Genomic DNA, 18,391 nt, shown 5'->3' with positions numbered 1-18,391 from the left:
AAGCCCATGGGCTGGGCATGGGGTGGCCAGGCATGGCTCAGGCACTTTAGGAGATTGTAGCACGGGGGGAGCTGAAGAGTTGAGATTCAGGATCACAACGAGCTCAGAGCAGGAACTGGGAAATTTAGTATGTGTGTCATCCAGTTTTTCACGTGTGTGTGTGTGTGCACATGCACGCATGTTCACTGAGTCCATCACGACCACTCAGATGCCAAGATGGGGTTTGTTACCCACCCCATGTGGGGTTTGGTGGCATTCTGTGTGCCCACCTGCTGCTGATGCTTCCACCTGGAGTGCCCTGGAAGAAGAGCCTGTCCCCCAGGGCAGGGACATCAGTGTTCAGCACGTCAGGCTAGGGAAGCCGATGACCAGGGCCATTTTCTATGCTGTTTCTGTCCTATGAAGAGCACAGTATTCATGACCCTCAGAATGTGGATTGGGCTATTGTATGTCATGCTGTGAAATCACTGTGTGTCGCCCTTATGCCACAGACCCAGAGTAGGATGGTGGCCTTGCTTTAGTCATGGTAAGTGACTTTGCTATCATGGATGTGTTTGTCACCAGAAAATAGGAAGTCTGATAGGACGTCAGGGGTTGCTCTAAGCGTCAGCACTGGCCAAAGTCCAGTGGCTCTGCAGCTGTTACGATGCGCCACTGTCCTCAGCTGGACCTGTGAGCACGGAGTTCTCTTAATCTTCCAGCTGTTGTTCTGTCTTATCCCTGCAGCTGTGTCCTTAGGCGCTTCATGGGAACCAGATACTGTTTCCCCCAATTAGATATGTTAGAAAGGAAAAAGATTCTAACATCTGGAATCCTTGCCGTCCCCAAAGAGCAGCAAAGCCAGAAGACCCTGTCTCCAGCCCTCCATGGCCTGGACCCTGCCCCTTGTTTCTTCTTAACACAACAGATACTGAAAGCGAGACAACACAGCAAGAGGAAGAGGTGAGAACGTACTTCACCAGGCACTCTTGGCCAGTTGCTGTTGACCAGGGCAGTCCCTGGGCTGGCAGCTCAGGATCCAGGGTATGTGCTTGTGACTTTGTACTTCAGGGACTACAGGGGCTGGGTGTGACCTCTCAGACTCAGCTCCAAAACAGAGCTCCTGGGTCATCTTAAGATACAGATGCCCAGACAACACCAGAGACTGGCCTGGCCTGGTGCAGCTTGCTGAGCATGCTGGGGTTGGGCCTATAGCCAGGTATCCTGGTTCTGGGGTTTCCATTTTTAAGTCCAGCCTCCTCCAGGGCCTGATAGATGCTCCCTCCACCTAGCATCTTCCCAGTGGTCAGCCCCACTGGGCTGCAACTGCTCCCCTACCTCACGCCTGATTCTGGGCCAGCTCCTTCATGCTCCTGTCCAGCTGCAAGGTGCAGCAAATAATGTCGCTGGCACCTCCAGGGAGCCAGTCAGGGATGTGTGCGAGGCTCTGGGGGCTGCTGGCAGGACAGCGCTGGAGAGCACCCCCTGAGGCTCCATGGCCTCCCCACTGAAATACAAAACCGGGGAGCTATCATAACATATCACAGATCACAACACCCCTGAGACTCCACAGGTATGGGGTTCCTGGCTTTGGAGACCAGCACCAGTGTGCTAGTGGGAAAGACCGTGCCCCTGTGCAGGGGGTGGGTCTCTATGGACACCAGTACAGGTGCAGTGGCGGTGAAGTTGGGGTGGAGGTGGGGGGTTGGTTGGGGGAGCATGCCCTGCTGCTCAGCAGCGAGCTAAGCGAGCTCACAGTAGACACACATCTGTCCAACAGAACTCAGGTTACAGAGGGCCAGCAGGGGTGGGGCCTTAGTGCCAAAGCAGAGGGAGAGCCCCAGAAACATGTAATTTTTGACTGCTCATTCCCTCAGGCTGGAGAGCCTTGAGTACAGGGGTTCCATCCCCAAACCCTTTGCCCTTTTACTGGGCCATCATTCAAAAGTCATCTCTTCTCACCACTCCTCCTCCCCCTCCCACTTTCTCTCCTTTACTCCCTCCCTCCCCCATCCTTAAAATCCTATTACAAATTTTTTGGGGGGTACCAGGAATCAAACTCAGAACCTTGCACTTGCCAGGCAGGTTCTGCACTGCTGAGCTGTGTTCCCAGCCCCAGTATTACAAATTTTTTTTCAAGTACACTCATCAGACTTTCTTCCACAATACTGGGATTGAACCTAGGGCCTCACACATGCAAGGCAAATGCTCTGAGCCACACCCAACCCTTTTTATTTGACTTTGTGACAGGGTCCCACTAAGTCACCCAGGCTGGCTCTGAACTTGTGACCCCTTACTCAGCCTCCTGGGTAACTGGGATTACAGGCGTGCACCACCGCACCTGGCTATTCATCAGACTTTTAATGTAAGCCAACCTTTCAACTTTTCTATGTAAGACTTCTACAATTTCCAAATATTTTTGTTTAAAATCAAACACAAATTTTAAAACACTTGAAATTTGTGAAGACTCCTATTTTGCCAATTTTCCATGATGCATGGTTGACTTACCTATATTCTTAATTTGACAATATTGTGTAGAAACTCGCCTTGCTGAGTCTTTCTAAAGCATCTCATTAGGTTTTCAAAGAATTAATCTATCTGTTCTTTAGAATTAATCTATCTGTAATTCTTTGGTTTACTTAATATTGGAATGCTGCCATCACAGTAACAGGTACAACTAGAGCTAACAGTGGGAACAGGATTGGTAAATATAACCCTATAGGGGAGCGCAGAAGTGGATGGGGCTGGGGGCCCCAGGCCAGAGCCCACCATGGCTCAGCCACAGGTGCCCAGTGTGCTCTGCACTCAGAAGCCAGATGTGTTTTAGACAAGTGAGCTGGCTCCAGAGATAGGACAGTAAAGCCAATAGTGCTGATTATTCTTCAGATAAAAGCTGTTCTTGCCAGCCCTAACCTGGCCAGCAGGTGGCAGATGAGGCTCATGAGCCACCACTCCCTGTCAGGGATTTGGCAGGAAGTAGGGGCTCTGCCAAGGTTAGTGGCTGAGACAGACACACTCCCTTTCAACCTGTGAAACCCACATGAGACATTGGTTTCCTCCACTCTGTCGACAGCCTGGTGGCATTTTTCTCTCCAGGTGAAAGTCAGCAAAATCCAGTACCGTGATGAGGAAACTCAGGATCCCCAAACTACTGGTGTTCCCGCCTAGCTCCAAGTTTCAGTTCCCCTTCTGAAGAGGAAGGGGCTAATGCCTGTTCTGTTGAGTTGTCCTGAGTGATCAAAGTTGCCTTTTTCTCCTCAAATGGGGGTGGATGGTTCCATAGTCCTCAAAACAGCACCCAGAGCAGAGGCAGATGTCTTCTTCAAATGCAAAGCTCCCCTGCCTGCCCTGGGCCACTGTGGCTGTGGAGGCCCCTGCTGGCTGCCTGGAATTGTCAGTGGCTGCCTTTCACGGTAGACAGCAGGGGGGCACAGGGCCCCTGCCACTTACAGCCGGTCCTGTGCTAACAGCCTGTGTTGTCATCCATTAGATCTGACTCCAGGGAGCTGGCTGTCTGGGTCTGAATGACACCTCCAGGGACAGCAGCTGTAAACTGGGATACTTTGGTACCCGCCACTCCCAAACATCACCCCAGGGGGGGCTAATGAGAGGGGCCACGTGCAAGGACATGGGCCAGGCGCAGGGAAGGACAGTGGCTCTCTTCCTGCTGCACCCCAGGCCAGCCCCTCCTGCACAGGCTGAGCTGTGTTGTGGAGGTCCTTGAGATCTGTAGAGGACCTGCAGGACTGGGAATGGACAGGGGAGGACCAGCGCCCTGCTCTCCTTCCTGCACATGGACACTCGGGCTCTGGCTGTAGAGCAAAGCTGGCCCTGCTGAGAGGACTGTGATACAGAATCACACTGCAGAGACTGATACAGAGCAAGGGGTAGAGGACAGGGTGGCCTGGGGGATGGGGTGTCAGAGTCCACTGTACAGGTTCTCCAGCAACGGGGCTGGAGCTCCTTGTGGAGCTCTATGTCCCCACCCCAGGACCCCCAGCCCTCTGAGATGCCATTTGGTGAACCCCACTTGACACAGCCAAAGAACGAGGCAAAAGGATGCACCATGCTGTGAAGAGTGCATTTAATAAAGAGTGTGATGGCTCCTGGTGGCTCACAGCTCCAGGCACCATGGGGCAGCAGCTCTGAGACGACCTGGATGACGGGCTAATAGCCGTCCTAGTCATGTCCCCTTTGACGCCCACCTGACCCTGTGTAGTTGGAGGGAACAGCAGCAGATCCTGCCTGGGTGTAGGGGTCCCTGCAGTCCCATGGGTGACAGGATCTGTGTCCAAGCACCTGTCATGCCGTGGGCCCAGGCAGGGCTTCTGGCTCAGCCTGCGGAGTGCACCCGTCTGGTCCTTTCACTTTGGGACTCTGCCACCTTGGGCCCCAACAGTCAGGGTCCCCAGCGTGGAAAAGAACTCCTCCATCTCCTTCTGCAGTAGCTGGTTCCGGCGCTCTGCATCCTCCCGCGCCCGCTCTGAGTTTCGCAGCTTGATCTCCAGCATGGAGTGCTTCTTCCTCTCCTGATCCAGCTCCTCCTCCAGCTGCGACAGCTGTGCCCTCAGCTCCACACTGCCCTCTTCAATGCTTAAACACCAAGAAGAGAGAGTTTCAGAGCCCAACAAGCACCACCCTCGCAAGGGTGTGCAGGGACCTGCCCATACCACATGAGCCCATGAGCCAGTGGCCACCCCACCCTGTGACCCGGAAACGCCACCTGAGGACCCACCCCCTCAGTGCTGGATAGAAGAGGCCTCTGAGTCCTCAGTGAAACCAACCACTTGCCCCACTGAGGATGGAGCGGGTACTGGCCCCGGCCTTCATGCCAGCCATGCTGTGCAGAGGTTGCATGTCTGTCCTGCCTGTCCCCTGGGACCACACACTGGCTGGAGCTTGGGACCCACTGGCTGCAACAAGCCCCATGGCGGTGACAAAACAGATTCCAATGGCCAATACAGGCTCCAGCCCAGCAGTGAGCACAGGCCTAGGGAGGGGGCCTCCTTTTGCTTAAGCAAGGATGCGCAGTCAGAAAGAGGGACCACCTGCTTCTTCCCAGTGCCCTCCTGCTGTCAGGGTCTCGGTCCCCCCGCTTCCTCTCTGTGCCACCCCTGGGTGACCATGTCCAGGCTCTTGGACCCTTGACACAGCATTTGGCCTGTTCAAAGAGCATAGTCAGCACAGAGCACCTTGGCTCCAGCTGCCCTGCAACCTGTGAGGTGCAGCCTGCAGGCCACACCATGGGCCCTGTCACAGGCCGGTTCCCTTTTGCACCCCTACAGTCCACAGAACCCTCTGGGCTCCCCCTTCAGACAGTCTGAGTCCCGCTGCTTCTTCCACCTCCATAGCTGCCTCCATGGCCCATTCCACCCACACATGGGCCTGGTCCCTGTGGCCTCCTGTCTGTGCTACCCTGGGCTCCAGTGAGCTCTCTGGCAGTCAAGTGCGCCATCAAAGGGACCAAAGTGCTCAAGATCATTCATAGGCTTCTCATTCACACCCGCCTCCATCCCAATAGGACAGAGCATCACCAGGTTGCAAGGTCCCACCTGCTGCCACTGCGGGGATGCTGCTGTGGCCCCAGGGCCCTCTCTCCCATCCCCTCTCCCTCCACCACTTCCCTGCCCTCCTCCCTCATTGACCTCCAAGCACATCGCACACTTAGGAAACCTGTTTTGGGCATGGCTTCTCTGTCTTGTCCTTACAAATGAGGGCAGAGATTTGGTCACAGCTGTGTCCCCAGCACAGTATCTACTCTAGGCAGACAGCAGGTTCTTTGGGGAAGGCTGAAGGAAAACTCCTCATGGGGACAAGAGGAGGCAAGGCGGCAAGCACACCTGTCCCCACCACCCAGACCTGGTGACTCCACAGGGATCGGTCATGTCTTCCCTAACTGCCCCACCTGCCTGTGCTCAGAGACTTTCCTCAGAGGGAGCCCCCCCAGGCCAGGATAGCTGGACATGCTTCGGTGAGGATACCGCACCTCATCTTCCTCCAGCCACCGAGCTGCAAAAACCCAGGTGGTCCAGGCTCCTGAGCCTGGAAATGATGTGCAGCACTGGGCTGAGGCCAGGACAGACAGTGACCATGGGGACACTTGGCTGGCACCTGTCAGGCTGGGGTCACAGCCAGGCAGCCTGAGGCAGAACTCCCACCAAACAGCACCTCCCCTCTGCTGGGGAGCCCTTGAGGTGGCCCCACAGCAGCCCAGTGGGAGAGGCTGGCCACCTCCAGTATCCCTGGCTAGCGCTCTGGTCACTCTTCCTGTGCCCATGTGCCCTGTGAGCTGGCCTGCAGCAGCCCGAACTTCCACGGCCACCTCTGAAGAGGCCTTAAGATGCAGACCCCATTTACAGCCTGAAATTGGCGCGATCGTCTCCTTTCTCCTCTGCACAGCCTCAGCTCACCTACTGGTCCTTCAAGCCCTGGCTGGGCACAGCCTGCCCTGGCTCTGCCTGACCCTAGGTGCCCAGGAGACACTTCCAGCAAAGCAAAGGGGCCACATGGAGCCCTCCTAGCCCTCGAGGAGCCCAGTGCAGACAGAGAAGCAGGCACACCTTCCATGGCCACTGCCATGGATGGGGTACAGAGCCTGCAGGCCCTGCTGAAGGCCCTGCAGGGTGCATGCCCATCTCCCAGCTCACACAGCTGGCATGGGCCTGGCCAGGACAGTGGGGGATGCCTGTGCCTGCTGTCCAGTGCAGCTGCCCTAGAGCTAGGGGAAAGCTCGGCCTCTCAGCCTGAGTGCCCTCTCTGCAGCAGGAAGGACCCTCTGCATAGGCATGCTGGAGGAAGAACAGGGACCCATGTGCAAGTGACCCTACATCACAACTGTGCCTGTCGCCAGGATGGAAGGGAGGGGTAACCCCACGCCTGGAAAGAGTCTCACTGCCTGGCAGGCTGGCCGGGGGCCCCTGTGGCTTGGGCCGCAGGATCCACAGCACAGCAGGGACCCCTTGAAAGTGTGACCTTGGGGCTAGGGATTTAGCTCAGCAGCACAGCGCCTGCTTGACAAGCACAAGGTTGTGAGTTGGATTCCTGGTACCGGAAAAAAATAAACAAACAAAAAAAGTGTGGCCTTGCCCAAGTCTTCAGTGGGCCTGCCAGTCACCAGCTCAAATAGACGTGCCCATCCCAACCCAGCAGCCTGGGCTGCTCCCAGGGCAGCCACGAGGTGGGGCTGGCCTGACATCACAGCCGACCCTTTACCTTCTCAGGCTCGCTTCGTACTCGGTCCGCTGGCGGCACAGTTCTGCCTTAAGCTCGGCCACCAGTCCCTGGAGCACCCGACAGCGGTGCGCAGGGTCCTGGCCAGGGCTGCTGGGGTTGCTGGGTTCCTGGCTGCTGCTGTCGCCCACCCCTGCCTCATCCAAGCCACAGGCCAGGTCAGGGGACCTATGGTCCTCGCCACTGCTGCTGGGGAGCAGGCATGGCTCGAGGGCCCACTCGGTGTGCAGGGAACTGCCAGGCGATGAATTGCTGGCCCTGCAAGCTGTGCAGCTGCTGATGGAGGCGTCGCGGGGTGATGAGGCCGGGGACCACGCTGTGCTGGCCACGCTGGCCGTGCTGGGGAAGAGGCTGGGTGGGGGCACATTGTCGTAGGTGGACAGTCTCTGTGTGGAGCCAGAGTCCTTGAGCCAATCCTCCGATGAGGCCCGGTGGTGGCCACGCAGAGATGACAGCCCATTCATGAGCCAATTCCCCCGGCTGCTGCTCCTGGAGGCCACGGGCACCTCCAGTGACACACTGCCCCCCTGTGGGCTCGCTGACCCAGGGCCCCGCTGGTGGAAGGATGATTTCCAGCCTGGCAGGGTCTGTACCCTCTTCCTGGGGCTGCCCTGACCCGTGGGAGAAGTCCTAGCGAGCACGGCGGCAGCTGGTCCATCCAGGGATGAGGTCCTGTGTGTGGGCAGACCGGGGTCCCCAGGCTCGCCGTGGCTGTCCTTGTTGACCTCCTCAGAGCCCCAGCCCACGGTGCATGGTGACCCCCCATGCAGTGATCTGGGGGGCCCTTCCAGGGTGGGCATTGTGAAGAGCTGGCTGTGTTTGCGGATGAGGATGGTCATCAGGTGCTGGACCAAGGAGGTGCCTGCAGGAAAAAGAAGAAAGGCTTTGCTGTGAGTGGCCAGAAGCAGCCAGTTTTGCTACAGCCTGGACACAAGGTGGGCACCTGTATAGCTGTCCACTCTCTGGTGGCCCAGGGCTGTCTCATATGTGTGGGCACATACATCCAAACACACACACACACACACACACACACACACACACACACACACAGTGCCTCCTGCCCAATCCCTGAGCACATAGGCCCCTTCTTTGCACTGAGAGGCAGCCCCCCGGCCCATTCTGGGGCCTTGGCTCCTGTGGCTTTGCAGGGGCAGCAGTGAAGCGGGGTGTGCAGGATGGGCCTTGGTGTCTGCCCAGCAGCCTCACCACCAAAGACCAGAGGTGGGAGGCTTGTCAAGAAGTCAGGAAGGCTGAGCACTTGGTGGACCCTGGCAGAGAAGGTAGCCAAGAACCCAGCAATTATGTAAGAATTTCTCTGCCAGACAACAAGGCAGGGCACAGCTCAGTGACCAGGTAGCCACCTTGGCATCGGACAGCTGAGGGCTTGGGCTTCCTGGCTCCAGAGAGCCTGAGCCAAAGCAGCACCCCTGTAGGGGCCAGTTTAGCTCCACGACACTCCACACCACCACGTGGTTCCACGGCCAAGCCCTGCAGGGAGCTGGGTCCTCCGCTAGTCAGGGCTGGACAATGTGGCTCCAGCCTCCAAACCCCAGCTTCTCTGTAAAACAAGGGCATCCGTCATAGCACAGGCTGCTGGTGAGGACTGACAAGGATACAAATTAAGCACTACCCATGCAGAAGATTGAGTCTAGACCCTATCTCTTACCATGCACTAAACTAAAATCAAAACAGATCAAAGATCTGAATATTAAAACAGAAACACTGACTCTGCTCTAAGCAGTTAAAACTCTTGAAGACATAGGAGTAGGCAAGGAAGGGCTTTCTGAACAACTGCAAGAGAAAAAACATCAACAGCAAATGGAGTCATATCAAATTAAAAAGCTTCTGCGCAGTAAAGGAAACAATCAAAAGAGTGAAGAGACAGCCTACAGAACAGGACAAAATTTTTGCCAGCTATGCCTCAGACAGAGGACTAACATCTAAAATATATAAAGAACTCAAGAAATTAGACCCCCAAAATAAAAGACCCAATCCAAAAAAATGGGCAACTGAACTAGACACTTGTCAGAAGTGCAAATGGTCAATAAAAATGTTCAACATCTTTTGCCATTAGAGAAATGCAAAGTAAAACAATGCAGGCATCATATCACAGTGACACATGGACACCGGTGTCTATAGTAGCATGACTCATAATAGCTAAATCTTGGAAGCAGCCTATGCATCCATCAACAGATGAATGGATAAGGAAAATGTGGTGTTTACACATTGTTATGGTTTGTATCTGCATGTCCCCTCAAAGCCTCATGCAGTCATGGGGTAGGCTTCTGGAGTTTATGACTGATTCATGGTCCAGTGTTGGAATTATGGATGTGAGTGCTACACCCCCGCTGGTGTGGGTAGTTTGCATACATTTTAAAGGAGGAAAAGAGGCTGCTTGCCACAGCTCCTCCTTTTTGCTCTTGCTGCTTTTGCTATTTTCTGTGGCCACGAACTGTGTCATGTGCCACTCTGCCTTGGAACCGGCTGAGTATGGATTAAAACTGCCACAAACTGTGAGCTAAATAAACCTTTCCTTCCTTAATTTTGGGTGTTGGGTATTTTGTCTCAGCAATGAGAAAAAAGTAACCATGACACACACCGTGGAGTATTACTCTGCCAAAAAAAGGATAAATTTGAGTCATCTGTAGGAAAATAGATGCACCTTGAGATCACAATATGAAGTGAAATAAATCAGGCACAAGTTTAAATATTGCAAGATCTCCCTTACATAAAAACCTGAAGTATAAATAATTTAAAGAGCAATTAAAAGATGAATGATAGAAAACAAGATCTTTTGCAGTGGAAAGGGGACCAAGAAGTGAAAGGAGGGAAGAAGAAAGGGAGGGAGAGGGGGAGTAAAAAGAATTAAAATGCATTATGTATATGTACCAACTTTCCACAGTGAATGCACTTATGCGCTGCAGACATGTACTAATAAACTGTAAAAAAATAAAAAGCACTAATATTAAAGGGAGCTGCCACTGCTGCTTTTTTTCTTTTTTAAGACCTGGTCTTGCTACACTGCCCAGGCTAGCCCCTGGCTCCTGGCATCAGGCAATCTTCCTGCCTCAGCTTTGCTATGTTGCTTTTAAAGAATAATGTTATTATTTATCATAGAAAAGCAACAGGGTTTGCAAAGCCGTGGCATCCAAGAACCCTGGCTAATTACTTAATTGTGAAAATAAAGCAAAACCTGTGTGCAAGGCAAGAGCCCTGCCTTCTCCTCTGCTCCCGTGACCTAGGACCAGTGCCAGCCTCCGTTTCCTTTTATAGCAATCCCAAGGGTGCCGGGGTAGGTCTGAGGAGGGGTTTCCCCGCCTGAGGCAGTGCCCCGGACCAAGATGAGCCCCGATACCCAGCTCGCCTCCCAGGCACCTTCCATGATGGTCAGTGGGTCCTCCATCTGCGGCCGCAGGATGTTAGGTCCGAACACAGTCGCCAGGTTCTGCACGCTCATCTTGTTGACATCTGAGTGGGACTGCACTTCATCCAGAAACCTGCCCCGGAAGGAAAAGAAACAAGCAAACTCTGATGTCAGTTTGCAGCAAGCTGCCAGGGCCCTATCCCAGCTCGGCACTTCCTCAGCCGGGCCTTAGCCACGCCCATCCCCTCCCTGGCCCCGCCTTGTCCCACCTAGCCACGCCCCCAAGTGGCCAACCCGCTGCCCCTGTCAAGCTCGATCACGGCCATCCAAAGGGCCCTCAGAAACAAAGGCCAGGGCTCAGGGGCCAACCATCCTTGACACGGGAGAAGGACGCAGGACTTTACAGCTTGCGGTGGGGCACAGCCCCTGAAAAGCAGACAGCCATGGGCACAAGCTGTGCCAGGGCACCGGAAGACACTGAAGGGCTGTGGTCTCCTCAGATGGCAGGAAGGGCCACTCCCCGCTTCTGGAGTAACCCACTGCCCAGGACCACAAGCCCCTGAGCTCGGGGGTGTCCTCTTACACTCCCCACTGCAGGGACACCAGGCCCAGCCCCTCCAGAGGAAGGAGCCCTGAGCCAGAGCCAGAAGGGCCCCCACCCTGCCCAGGGCCACTTACTTGCAAATATATTTGAGCAGGTTGTAATTGGCCTGAGGAAGGTTGCGCACTTGCTTGGCCAGCTCCAGAGTCCCCTTGGGAAAGGAGAAAGTAACCTCACACACCGGACACGAGACCCTGCTGTCCCTGGGGTTGGGCTGGACATGGGGATAGGTCACAGCCAGGCCCCTGACCACCTCTGTCTCCTGCAGGGAGTGGCAGCCACACTGTGACCTCCACGGGAGGCTGACTTCCTTTCTGGGCGCAGGTGCAGGGTGAGCCTCTGCAGGGACAAGCAGGAATGTCTTGGCTTGCTAGTGAGGCGCACATTATTCGCCAGGTAAGAGCCCTCATCTCCCACAGGCCACAGGGAGGGCAAACTGCTTCCCTTGCCCCAGTGCCCAGGGCAGTGGACTGTGTCTGCCTCCCCCTCCTGCATCCTGAGCACCCTTAAATTCTTTCCAGAGGGGGCAGGACAGAAATAGGTGGAAGGTGTCTTTATTTCTGAGCCCCAGGCCTAGGTGGCCGGAGCCAAGCATGGGAGAAGGCAATGAGAGAGGAGCATCCACCATGACATGGCCACAGCTGGGCACCCTGGACTAATGTGGCATTTAGGGGGCACCTGGCCCTTTCAGACACTGAGGTCTAGACACAGGGTAGAGTGGGGACACAGAGGGTAGGATGCTCCGGCCACCCTCCTCAAAACAGAGAATGATGCCCTCACCAGCCAAAGACAGACCAGGATGCCCCAACTCGCTCCCCCAAAGACACACACACACACACACACACACACACACACACAGGAAAGATGCTCCGGGCCCCTTTCCTCCCACAACCAGGCTTCTGGTCAGCATACATAAGGCGCTGAAAGCTAAGGAGCTGGTGTCCTGACTCTACACGCCTGCGGCCAACCAGCCCCCGCCCTGGGATGGGTCCCCAGGGCACTGACCTCCCCTTCATCCTTGGTGAGCAGCTGGGCACAGCTGAGGAAATCCTCGTACCGAGCGAAGGGGATCACAGGCTCGGGCAGCTCCCGAAGGTACAGCTTCAGCAGGGAAGCCACAGTGTGCACATCTGTCGTGCTGGCGGGGAGGAGTAGTGTGAGGCCTGGGACACTGGAGGCTGTGTCAGTGATACACATAGCACACCCCACAGTGGCCTCAGTGGCTTCTGGCCTCAAGTCTGCAGTCAACCTCCTGGTGGCCATCCCCAGATCCCCTGCAAGGTAGCACAGAGGTGCCCACTCCCTTGGGTGGGGACAGCTCTCCCATGGCCCTTGCCAGGTGCTGCCAGCCCCAGTCTGTGCTGGCTCAGCTCCTGGGCTGGCCGTTGGTCTTGCAGTGAAGTCACAGGCAGGGCGCTGGCCTTTTGCTTGCTGTTCATACTCAGACATCTGCACTTGTCACCCTGTTTCTGGAGCAGCATGAACCCACTGCCTGGCCTCAGTCCCCTGCAGGTGGCCTGGAACTGGCCAGCCTAGAGTGGTCCCAGGCTCCGGGTCACTCTCTCCTTGGGTTCTGTTGGGCCCTGTGGCACAGTTCCTGGTCTGCAGCTGGCCTCTCCTCCAAGCTGCACCTCAGTTTGTACCTGGGCCGCTGGAAGTTCATCTGCTTCCCCAGGGCCTGTTTTAAATCCATGCCTGCCTCTCCCTCAGAGAGCCCCTCAGGAAAGACAGGCTGGGACCAGGAGGCTGTGGCCACTAAAGTGTCACCAGCCCTGTCCATGTCCCATGCCAGCCTCACTGAAATGAGCTCCGGGTCCCTTTGGCCTGACAGCTGGGATTCTGGAGCTCCACATGCCAACATGCACCTCAAAGCCATACATGCAGGGCCCCTCCCCGCCCTGCCCTGACCTCCCTACTCCACCCAGTGTGCTGTTGTCTGCCCGTCACTACCTTCACCTGGGCCACCTCGGCCGACCACACATGGGGTGCCAGGTGAAGCCCAGGGTCCCCTGTTCTCTGGGGCCCCGATGGATTCCATGGTGGCAGCAGCTGACCCAGAGAAGGATGGTAGTGAGGCAGGATGGCTAATGGGTTCCCCGCAGAAAGGCTGTGCCACCAAAAGCAGGCAGTAGGGAGATCCCCTGAGCTACTCTTGTCCTGGGCACAGCGGCCCCTCCATTCTGCAGTGCTCCTTCCCACCCCAGTCCCCGCTGGTCAGCCCCCTCACACCCTGACCGCCTCCTTCCAGGCACCTGCAGCAGTCCTTCTTCTAGGAGCTGGCCCAAGGCTTTTTCCTAAATTCCCCTCCCTCGCAGCAGCACAAAGGGGCACCTGCCAACCAGGGGGCCTCACAGCCAGGGTTGCCCAAGGGGGAAAGATCAGGGTGCAGTGGGCACAGTGATTGGTAGGCTGGCCTGGGGCACACCAGCTGCCCTCGCTGTCCACATCCCCTACAGAAGGCAGATGAACTGGCAGCCAGGGTCCCCCATCTGCAGCATTCTTCTCATCTTCTAGTTCCAAGGCTCCACAGGGGTCTCACACCCAGGGAACCCTCTGCAGCACCCACAGCAACGTGGGCAGTGGCGGGGGCTCCACAGGGACAGATATGAGACAGATTGGCTCCTGGCAGACTCCAGCCTGGCGGGCTCCTGATGCAGGAGGAGCAGGAAGAGGCTTTGTGGGGGCTGGCAGCCACAGACAGACACCCGGACTGGTGGACCGGCTGCTGCACACAGCAAGTCTGCACCCTGGGAGAGGCTCTGTCCTTCTGGTCATAAACAACACTAGGCTGAGGATCCCATCCTGGGGAACTTCTGAAAATCCAGGTGCCCAGGCTCTACCCAGGCATGCTTGTTTGCAGCCATCCCTAACCCTACAGCAGGCCCACAGGCGCAGGACAGGAGAAGTCAGGTTGGTAGCCATTCAGAGTGCACCGCAACTCCCTGAATGCCAGGATGATGGCGGAGTTTCCCAAGCCTCTGCCCTGGGCTATAAATGCAGTGGCCTTCACAAGGGGGTGGCATCTGGGATGTGGGTAAGCCCCAGGATTGGTTAGGGTGGAAAGGGGAGCAAGCAGCTGTGCCATCTTGCCACTTAGGAAGCCACCGATTGCCCAGGGGAGGCAGGGCAAAGACTTCAGCATGCCTGGTCTTGGATGCAGCCACGCCAGAACTCGGCTAGCCTGGTGGTCAGCAGATGTGCTCTTCTCTCCTGCCTGGACTGGGCCTCGCTGTGGCTGGCATCGTCCCTGAGGGGACCCGTGGCTCTGTGCTCTGGGAAGGCTGGCATGCCCACCAGCACCCATATGGATAAGCAGCTGGCCTCCACACAGTGGGCTCCCACTCGCCCAGCCCTAGCACTCACCTGTCGAAGCGTGGCTTCTCACCACAGTCGAAGGAGTCCTGCAGGCCCCGCACCAGGTCAGCCTGGCCGGGCAGGCGGAAAAGCCCCTCCTCAGTGAGCCCTCGCTCCCGGATGAAGTCCACGCATTGCTCCACCAGCATCGGGGCCAGCCGGGGGCCGTACTTCCTCTCGTGGTAGACTGTGTCCTCCAGCCGCTGCCCAAAGATCCCTGGCATAGAGAGGGGCGGGTCACACCTTTCACCACCTAGCCAATGGCAGGAGGCAGGCAGCAGGGACAACACAGGGCTGCCGGGGCCAGAGGAGGTTCTTCCCGAGGAGATGCATTAGGTACTGGGGAACACACACTGGGGGAAGCCCCAGGACCCTGGACCAGAGCAGACAGGCACGGCAGCCTGCAGATCCCATCCAGGCCAGAAACAAACAGCCTTGGGGAGCTCGCATCATACACCATGGTGGGTCAGTGACAGATTCACTGACAACCCCAACTGCAGCCAGGCCTGCAGCCTCTGAGAGCAGTGTGCAATCAGAACAAGAGTGTGCAGCTCGTGGGCAACACAGACGGTGCACAAATACAGAAAACATCATGATGCAGCATCCCTGGTCACTAGGAATGAAGTCAGAGCCAAAAGTCCCTGCCAAAAACACTGAAAAAAAATAGTGCCGCATTTGCAGAGTCCAGCATGGCAGGGCCTCAAAACAACTAAGAATAGGGTTACGTGTCAGAGATGCCAGCAGTGCCACTTTGGGGATAAGGACTGAGGTCCCCGCACCCCATGTGTGCAGCAGCACTGCTCACAACAGTGCCCAAGAACCCATCATGGCAGATGGGTGGTAATATCAGGTCTACAAACAGGACACGAGCAGGTTTAAAAGTCAAGAGGTTCTGACTGATGCCCAGACACCAGCGAAACCTGAGGACCTGGGGACATTACATACGACAGCCACTGGCATTCACGAAAGGGCAAATACACCTGACGTGATCCACCAGACGGTTGAAAATGAGAGACACTGGAGATGAGGAATAAGGAGTTAGGGGTTAATGGGGACCAAGTTTCATGAAAACATCCTAGAGTTCGGTAACTAGGCACAGTGGCGTATGCCTAGAATCCTAGCATTTATGGGGGCCTAGACAGGAGGATCCCAAGTTCAAGCCCCATTTAGGCAACTCAGAGAGACCCTGTCTCAAAAAATTAAAAAAAGCCTAAGGATGTAGCTCAGTAGTAACCCCTGGGTTCAATCCCCAGTACCACCCTACCCCCAAAATTCTGGAGGTGGATGGTGGTGATGGATGTCCATGGATTGAATGCCACTGAACTGTCCACCTTCAAAGGGGTTCCTAAAGTGGTAGAGTATCCATTTATGTGCAGTTAAAATAACAAAATTGATTGGTGCCATCAGGACAGGACATGGCTGTGGGTGGGAGTTAGGAGACCAGAGGGCACTCCAGGGCTTCGGTGGTGCTGGTAATGCTGTTTCCAGACCAAAGTCACATCAGGAAGGAAAGCTCCGAAACATCTAATGCACAAGACAGAGCAGCCAATGAGCAACAGAAGACAGAGAGAAAGAAAGAAGGCTGAAGAAGTCTGGCTGAGAAAACACGTACTAAACATGTGACTGGCTCCAAAGGCTCCTCAGAGCACAGGCAGAGGGGAAGGAGCTGAGACTGGTAAGGCTCTGTACTCCAGACTCTTTGGTACAGGAGAAAAGGAATCCCTATTCCTGAGCTCTGTGAGGTCTCTGGAATTCGAGGCATGGCTCAGATCCACAATGCGGACACCTTCCTGCAGGGTGGCTTTGGGGTGTGCCAAGGGCACGGTGCCCAAACTTGACACTGTCCATGTGGCTTCTGAGGATGCAGTTGGTGAGCCAACCAGTGAGGGGCTGCATCTGGCCTCTAGCAGCTATGTCACTCCTCCACAAGGGCTGTTGTGACTTACGCTATATCAGTCCCAGTCCTGGAGACACCTGCTGAGCATGTGTAAGGCCCTGGGTTCCATCCCTAGCAGCCCCCAAAACAGGTCAGTCCCTAATATGGTGCCTGGGACACAGCAGGACTCATTCGGCTCCTCCCATTGCTAGAACCAAAGACAAAGGCCATAGAATTATGAAAGGGAAGCTCCCTTTCTAGAAGGACACCCATGTGTCATCAGGGTGAACACTAGCAGATGCCATCAGAGCATTTGTGTGCACTGTGCATGTGCTTTACCCTTGGGTTGTGTGCACATACATGCATGTGTGTTCACAATGTGCATGGGGCATGTGTGTGCACATACACATATGTGTGGGGAGGCACACTGAGGTTGCTGGCACACAGCACTGTCTTGAGCACTGCACACACACAGCCATATCAAATCCCAGGCAGTGCGGTGACTCTGGGACTATGACCATCACCAGCACTACCTTGGCTGTTCAGGGGGGTAAACAGAGGCTTTAGGGTGGGAGACAGTGCCCCCATCCACCTTGCAGGGTCAAGGTTTGGGCCCAAGAACTCTGGCTGCAGGTGCAAAGAATGTCCCAGATCACCCTTGCTGCCCACACTTGTGTGCAGACCCCTAAGTGAGCCCATGTGTCCCCATCTTTTCTCAAAGCAAGTCCCCAGGACCAGGGTCAGCTGGGCCACCTGCACAGGTAGCAGAGGTGGCAGCACTGGCCAGGAGGGGAAGCTGTTGCCCCTGGGACTTGGTGGGTGAATCCCACCAGCCTGCCCCAGAGCCTAGGGCGCAGGGTTGGCACTGCCATGAGGCCAGCACTCCAGCTGCTTGAGCTGCAGGGAGAACCCCTCACAATGGAGCTCCCCTAGCCCTCCTGCCAACACCTGGCCCAGCAGGTCTGCTGGATCCGGTTGCTGGCAACGCCACCAGGCTGTGGTTCCTCCAGGACTCGGCCCACACTACACAAAGCGCCTGAAGGTAAGGGCAGGGCTGCCCCTCTGGGAATGAACCTACACGTGCACTCAGAACCTCTGCCCAACAGGCGCGCCCCGCTGGCTCCCCTCTCCAGGAAGATGGAGCAGGCTCAAGGAGCCACAGTCCTGGTTGTCACCTGTACCCCAGGTGACCTAAGCCTCTGTCTTTGCCACTGTACAGGGCTGTAGATCAGCTCCACACAGCAACCCTCCAGGGCTGCCTGGGGAGGCCGCCCAGGACCAGCAGGAAAGGGAGGCGCTGGGATTCCCTTTGGAGTGAATCCGGCTGCGTAGGCTGGGCTTGGCTGGGCCATCGCCTGCCTGAGCTCTCTGCAGGGTGGCAGGGAGGCCGCAGACGCCCACACTCTCCAGGGAGCCACAGAGCTGGGTAATTCTGGTTTCCCTCCTGACCCCAGTCCTCCCTGCCCTGAGTCAGGACGCCTGGCATCCACCTCACCTTTGTCCACCCACGCATGGAGGGACTGTCCCACAGCTGACCCTGTCACTCCCCAGGCCCGGCCCTGGATACCGCACAGCCTGCGCCTTGGGCTTGGAGCACAGATCTCACCTGGATCCCTCCATTTCCTCACGCTCCCCGAAGAAACAGAAGGGATGGTGTCGGGATATAGAGGGCCAGGCCTCCGGCAGAGGGGATCCTCCCCGCTGGATGGTGGCTTTCTGAGGCCTAAGGAGTGGCACCAGGCCAGGGGTCACAGTCCCGGGGAGCTCCCCTCCTGCGCAGCCCTCGACGGTGGGGGATGGGAACGGACCTCTCGCCGAGTGTGCGCCTCTTGCTCTGGTCCGATGGCCTCAGCACTGCCCCGGAGGGAGACTGGAGGGGGACCTGCCAGCCTTGGCCTCCGCCCAGTCACCCCCGCGCCCCGGCCCTCGCCCCCCATGCCCTACCTGCGGCGGCGGGTGCGCAGCAGGCCGGCAGGCGGCAGGGCGG

At 56.5% G+C, this 18,391-nt stretch overlaps 1 protein-coding gene across 1 annotated transcript in view; it reads right to left on the bottom strand.

Moving 5' to 3' along the window:
• Positions 1-4,046: 4,046 nt before the first annotated feature.
• The window catches only part of Arhgap22 (Rho GTPase activating protein 22), a gene marked incomplete in the record, with an annotated part of 126,224 nt that continues 111,879 nt past the window's right edge, over positions 4,047-18,391 (bottom strand). The window contains 6 exon segments of the mRNA XM_005412590.2: positions 4,047-4,572; positions 7,192-8,071; positions 10,585-10,706; positions 11,252-11,325; positions 12,180-12,312; positions 14,538-14,745. Of these exon segments, the coding sequence (XP_005412647.2) occupies positions 4,344-4,572; positions 7,192-8,071; positions 10,585-10,706; positions 11,252-11,325; positions 12,180-12,312; positions 14,538-14,745 (1,646 nt within the window).

Source organism: Chinchilla lanigera, unplaced genomic scaffold, assembly GCF_000276665.1.
Source record: "Chinchilla lanigera isolate Chin_1 unplaced genomic scaffold, ChiLan1.0 scaffold00155, whole genome shotgun sequence".
NCBI classification, from domain to species: domain Eukaryota; kingdom Metazoa; phylum Chordata; class Mammalia; order Rodentia; family Chinchillidae; genus Chinchilla; species Chinchilla lanigera.
Note: the sequence above shows the minus strand (reverse complement) of the source record. Positions and strands in the feature narration are given on the sequence as shown.